The sequence below is a fragment of the Lactuca serriola genome, chromosome 9, assembly GCF_051521515.1.
Source record: "Lactuca serriola cultivar US96UC23 chromosome 9, Lser_US96UC23_V15, whole genome shotgun sequence".
Classification (NCBI taxonomy): domain Eukaryota; kingdom Viridiplantae; phylum Streptophyta; class Magnoliopsida; order Asterales; family Asteraceae; genus Lactuca; species Lactuca serriola.
Genome location: NC_136416.1, coordinates 41,939,380 through 41,945,379, shown reverse-complemented (window position 1 = coordinate 41,945,379; position 6,000 = coordinate 41,939,380). Strand labels below are relative to the sequence as shown.

General features: G+C 31.4%; 1 protein-coding gene across 1 annotated transcript; it reads left to right on the top strand.

Annotated features, from left to right (window-relative positions):
• Positions 1–214: 214 nt before the first annotated feature.
• LOC145073095 (patellin-6-like) lies at positions 215–3,000 on the top strand. The gene is made up of 4 exons (XM_079019646.1): positions 215–1,112; positions 1,806–1,930; positions 2,175–2,316; positions 2,567–3,000. Exons 1-4 carry the CDS (start codon positions 393–395, stop codon positions 2,828–2,830), a joined length of 1,251 nt encoding a protein of 416 aa, XP_078875772.1. The 5' UTR covers positions 215–392; the 3' UTR covers positions 2,831–3,000.
• The last annotated feature ends 3,000 nt before the right edge of the window (positions 3,001–6,000 follow it).

Here is a 6,000-nt window from a genome sequence, read left to right as displayed (position 1 = left end):
TTACTATTTAGGTATTTTCCCTATATAATATCAAAATTAGTGATAACTACTTTGGATGCTACCCCAACAAATCATTTATTTGATAATACCAACCAGTAATTAAGTTTTTAGTTTTTAGAGCGACAATATTTACAGGGAAATAGAGAAAAAGAAGCACCGCAAGCATTAATCATGTCATCTCAATAATATATAGAGACTGTCCCTCCAACCCCTTTAGTCCACCCATCACATTCATAGACCTGTCTCTTTCTTTTTCCCTTTAGTCACGCTACCCAAATAGCCCCCACAAATTCCCTCATTTCCCCAAATTCTGCATCTTTTTTCTCTGTTTAAAACTTCAAAATCTTCCTCTCATCTGGGTAAATCCCAAATCTTCACAACAGTTAAAAAAAATGGACTCATCTTCTCCCTCACCCATCTCTTTACCCGATCAAAAACCCAAGAAAACCTTCGTGGACTCACTAATGGACTCCGCCACCACTCCCCACCGCACGCCGTCGTTCAAAGAAGACACTTACCATCTCCACAACCTCAAACCTTCAGAAAAGAAAGCCCTCCAAGAACTCAAAGACAAACTCACCACCACCTCCGACGACGACAATGCGTCCATGTGGGGCATCCCATTGCTTCCACCCACCGCCACCACGGAGAAATCCGACGTCATTCTTCTGAAATTCCTCAGGGCTAGAGACTTTAGGGTTCAAGATTCACTCAACATGCTCCTCAAGTGTCTTTCATGGAGGAAAGATTTCGGAGCCGACTCCATTGTTGAAGAGGATTTAGGGTTTAAAGAACTCGAAGGTCTGGTGGCGTATATGAATGGGTACGACAGAGAAGGTCATCCCGTTTGTTATAATGCTTATGGCGTGTTCAAAGATAAAGAAATGTACGAGAAAATATTCGGAGATAACGATAAATTGAAGAAATTTCTCAGGTGGAGAGTGCAAGTTCTTGAAAGAGGGATCAAGATGCTCCATTTAAGACCTGGTGGGATTAATTCGATTATCCAGGTTACTGATCTTAAAGACATGCCCAAAAGAGAGCTCAGAGTTGCTTCCAATCACATTCTATCTCTCTTCCAAGATAATTACCCAGAAATGGTTGCTCGTAAGGTAAATCAATCACTCGTAATTTGTATTTTTCTTTTATCTTATTGAGTTTGTGCATTGATGGGTTGTACGTTACACCACCTTACGAACACTAGTTCTAGGAAATTGCAAAGCTTTGTGCGTATATTACCCAGAAATGGTTTGCTCGTAAAGTGCTTCAATTGCTTAATTTGATAATATTTCCCCCCAAAATGTATTTTTTTCTATGTTTGTGCTTTAGTGAGTTGTATCGTACAACTCAATGATGCATACGGATTCTTGGAAAATCGAAAGCTTGTGCATAAATTATTTGCTCAATTATTAATGTACGCTATAGAATTGAACATTCCATGAAGTAATAGTCATTTAAGTTAGATTTTTAGAAAAATTGATACTTTTTGCATCAATGAGTTGTATTCTATCGTACAACTCATTGATGCAGATGTAGACGATCTAAGTCATAACAATGGATTTTCAGTTTTCGTTTAAATGGAAATTGGAAGCTTGTGCATCGTTGAATTCTATGGTACAACTCAGTGTAGCACATGACAGATAAAGTTGAAACCTTGTGCATCAAAAGAGTTGTACAATGTTGACGTAATGATTTGGAAAAAAGTGATAAAATATTACAAACCTGTGAATTATTTTTTGTGGGTTTTTTGTAAAATACAAAATTTTTATTTAACATTAATTTCTACTTTTTTGATATGGGTGTAGATCTTTATCAATGTACCATGGTACTTCAGCATGTTATACTCCATGTTCAGTCCATTCTTGACTCAAAGAACCAAAAGCAAGTTTGTGCTTTCTAAGGAAGGAAATGTCGCAGAAACCCTTTACAAGTTAGTATTCTTTTTCAACTTCAACTATTCCATTTCTGACATGTACAACTCTCACTGCATCATGTACAACTCAAATTGCACGATTTACAAGCCACTATAAAACAATGGTAGTTCACGTTTGTTTGCCTGTGGGGTGAACTGCATTCAAGTTTTGTACTCCATGTATGTTAGCTTGTACCAAAATACCCTTTTACAGTATAAAAATTAAAAACTAAATTTGATTTTTTGTATATTATATTTATAGGTACATTAGGCCAGAGGATGTTCCAGTACAGTATGGTGGACTGAGTCGACCCAGTGATTTGAACAATGGTCCACCCAAACCAGCTTCTGAGTTCACAGTCAAAGGTGGAGAAAAAGTTAATATTCAAATTGAGGGCATTGAGGTAATTTACCTATCTTCTTTACTTCTGTACCTTTTTTGCTTAATGGATTGGTAATAGTTGTAGTATAGTACCATTGTTGTAATTGAAAAGGAAGGACCTACATCGACATATTACATATACAATAAACAATGAATCAATGATTAACTAGCTACTCCTTGCTTTGATAGATTGTACTATGTGCAATACATAAAGTAAACATATAACAACCACTAATGTACAAATGTTAATGCATGGGGTACAACTTGTGTAGGCGGGTGCAACCATAACTTGGGATATTGTGGTTGGAGGGTGGGATTTGGAGTATAGTGCTGAGTATGTCCCCATTGCAAATGGAAGCTACTCGATTGCGGTTGAGAAAACTAGGAAGATGGGGCCCACAGAAGAAGCGGTTCACAACTCTTACACTGCAAAAGAAGCCGGAAAGTTGGTTTTGTCTGTTGATAACTCGGTCTCACGAAAAAGGAAGGTGGCATCGTATAGGTATCTAGTAAGGAAATCGGGTGTTGTGATGTGAGTTTGTTCATTGTTGTTGTATGGTGTTTTGGTTATGGTGTTTTTTTGTGGTATTGAGAGATTGTAATGAAGTAATGATGTTTGTCTACGTGATATGTAAGTTGTAAGTTGTAACCATAAAAACGGTTGTATTACATTTTGTCTAATTAGAATAAGAGTAGATTAATATTAGATTTCGTTTTCAACTTTCAAGGATTGGAATATAGGATCATTCTTATAAAGGTCATTGATAAAAGGTTAAATGGTGTGACTTGTGAAGGGAGTTTTACAATAATAAGTTTTTTAGAGACAAATTAAATGACTTGTTTTAGGCTAAGTTCCATGGACATATATATGTATCTTGTTTGTCAGAGTCGATGTAAAATACAAAACCTAAAGTGTCCCAACGATGGTAACCAAAGAGTTGGAGAATGAATACCGGGGGACATGGCCTGAAGTTTGGTGTTTTTTGATTTGTATCATATGATGGTTCTGTGTGATGTAATCAAATTTACTAAAGAATTGGTTTTAATAAAAGAAAGGCACAAAAGGAAGGGAGGAGGGTTGGTTGAACCCGTGAACAGAAGTCACATGCATGTATGATGGCGTATGATGTGATGATGGTCACAAGCTCCTGATGAAAGCATGCTTTCGCTTTAAAGGACCACTTCCTCTGCTACTGCTGTAAAATAATATATATATATATATATATATATATATATATATATATATATATATATATATATATATATATATATATATATATATATATATATATCATAGTTTCTTCCATCTTATCATAAGCTTAATTTTTTGTATTTAGATTAGTTGTTATTGTTTAGAAAACAAAAAGATGTCATAAAAAGTTATATTGTAAATATAAACAATAATTGTTTTTTTTGAGTTATAAGGTAAAATATTAAAATTAAATAATTAATAGAAAGAGAAGAAGTTCTACATTGATATATAAATCGTTGAAAAAAAATACGAGACATATGAAATACGTAACTGAGTTTATAGTAAAAGGATGCGCATCACCATTCTTGAAAATGCCTAAAATGATATTTCACTTATATATTGTTAAAAGTATAATTATTTATGACAAGCTTAACATTGGATATCTTCTTAATCTGGACTAAACTGTAAACTTGTAGAAACTTTCATTGTGAGAATGGTGTAACATTTGTGGTATTTGGGTATGTTGTGTATTATTTCATTAGTGCAAGGACTGTGGTTCATTTCATGTAAACAAAGAAACAAACACGCGGATCCTTGAAGATGGGTATGGGTCGGTTATATTCCTGGTTTAATTCATGGATACTACCCGAAGTATATATTTTGGTACCAGCTGGTTTGGAGGTTATTCAGATAAGTTATTTATCACACACTTAGTCGAGGTCTTGTTCTCTCATCTTCTTCAATTTAGGGTTTGTTCTTGTTAGTCTTGTTTTGTAGAGTCTTAATATGTTAGTTTATGTATACATTTGAGGGTGAGTGTTGATGTAGTGAGTTTTCAGTTGTAATTATCTTGAAAACCAATTGGATCTTATTCTTCGTTTAATAAAAGATCTGTTGATGTTGTGAATAGATCTGTTGTTTACATGTTTTGACATATATATATATATATATATATATATATATATATATATATATATATATATATATATACACACACACACACACATACACACACACACTAGATGTGTGCTCACGCAAAGCAACGACGATAAATAACTCTTTTGACGAATAGTTTTCTTACGGAGAAATGATTATTAAATTCTATTATTAGTTATTACGTAATAAGAAAGTTCTACTTTTAATTAAAATATTTATGTTTAGAACTTATATTTATATTATTTTTTTATATATTTGATTTAAATTATTTATTATCGGTGTCTCGTTTTAAAAAATATAAATTAATTTATATCGATGAATTTAATATTTTTAAATTGTCATTTTGCTCCAAATTAAATTTTTAATAACCTTCCTTAATTTACGTCTTCAAAATTTTGGCAAGTATTAAGGATTTTGCTATACATTATTGATTTGTACAAAAAACTTTGTATGTTATATATATATATATATATATATATATATATATATATATATATATATATATATATATATATATATATATATATTAGAAAACTTATTAGTCATATCTTGAAATTTAAGAGGTATAGGTTATTGTATTCTAACTATTTATTGTGTGGATGTAGGCTTGATTTGGACCAATCATTTTAGTTATTTAAAAAAATAATTAATGAATATTATTGAATTAAAAATAAGTGAAAAATACCATCAAATTTCACTATAAGGTTATTTTAGTCAATTGCAACAAATTTAAAAAAGAAAAATTCTAAATTTTTTTGGGGATAATTAATTACCTTCAATTTTAATTCTTATGTAATTTTTAATCATACCCGATTTTATTCTAATAGAATGACATTCTATTAGAATGATAATATCATTCTTCAAAAGAAAAAACAACATCTTTTATTGAATGAACTTTTCGAAGAATATTTTTTTTTGGATACAATTAAAAATTTTCATCATATTCTTAAAAAATTATATGATATTCTAAAATAATGAAACACTCACTATCAACAAATAAACACAATTTATTGATTATTTTACCGGAATATTCTACCAAAATATACTAGTATTACATATTGTCCTATCATTTTATTGCAAATTATTCTATCAGAATATAATGCTGAATAGTGCTTTCACTAGTGACCATTGTTCATCTCCATCCCATACACTATCATCCAACCTTCATGCCCTTGATCATCATGTGCCATTCATTCATTCTATAAGAATAACTGCGATGAAATAAAGCATTCTATGAGAATTGTAGTCATGAAATCAAATTATGTAAGAATAACATTCTGTGTGATCGCTTTTATATGAAAAATATTAAAACGAACTTCAGTACTTCTGACAGAAAACATACCATATGGTCAGATTCTCTTTCAGTTATTTCAACAAACACATGTATTGCAACATACGACCAGATATCATATGAAAGACATTTTGTAGCATCACCATGGTAAAAAATGAAAAATGTAAAAAAAAATACTTGATTGATAACAAAAACAATAAAATTTAGCTTGAAGCCCTTTCACAAAAAAAAAATAAAATAAAAATAATTACAACAAAACATAGTCATTTTTCAAAAAGTAGAAAGCA

What these genes read in the sequence shown, in the direction of transcription:
- LOC145073095 (XM_079019646.1), top strand. Translation starts at nt 393, where the DNA reads ATGGACTCATCTTCTCCCTCACCCATCTCTTTACCCGATCAAAAACCC. An exon ending in GTCGCAGAAACCCTTTACAA is followed by an intron (nt 1,931 to 2,174) that starts GTTAGTATTCTT and finishes TTATATTTATAG; the next exon opens with GTACATTAGGCCAGAGGATG. An exon ending in TTCAAATTGAGGGCATTGAG is followed by an intron (nt 2,317 to 2,566) that starts GTAATTTACCTA and finishes CAACTTGTGTAG; the next exon opens with GCGGGTGCAACCATAACTTG.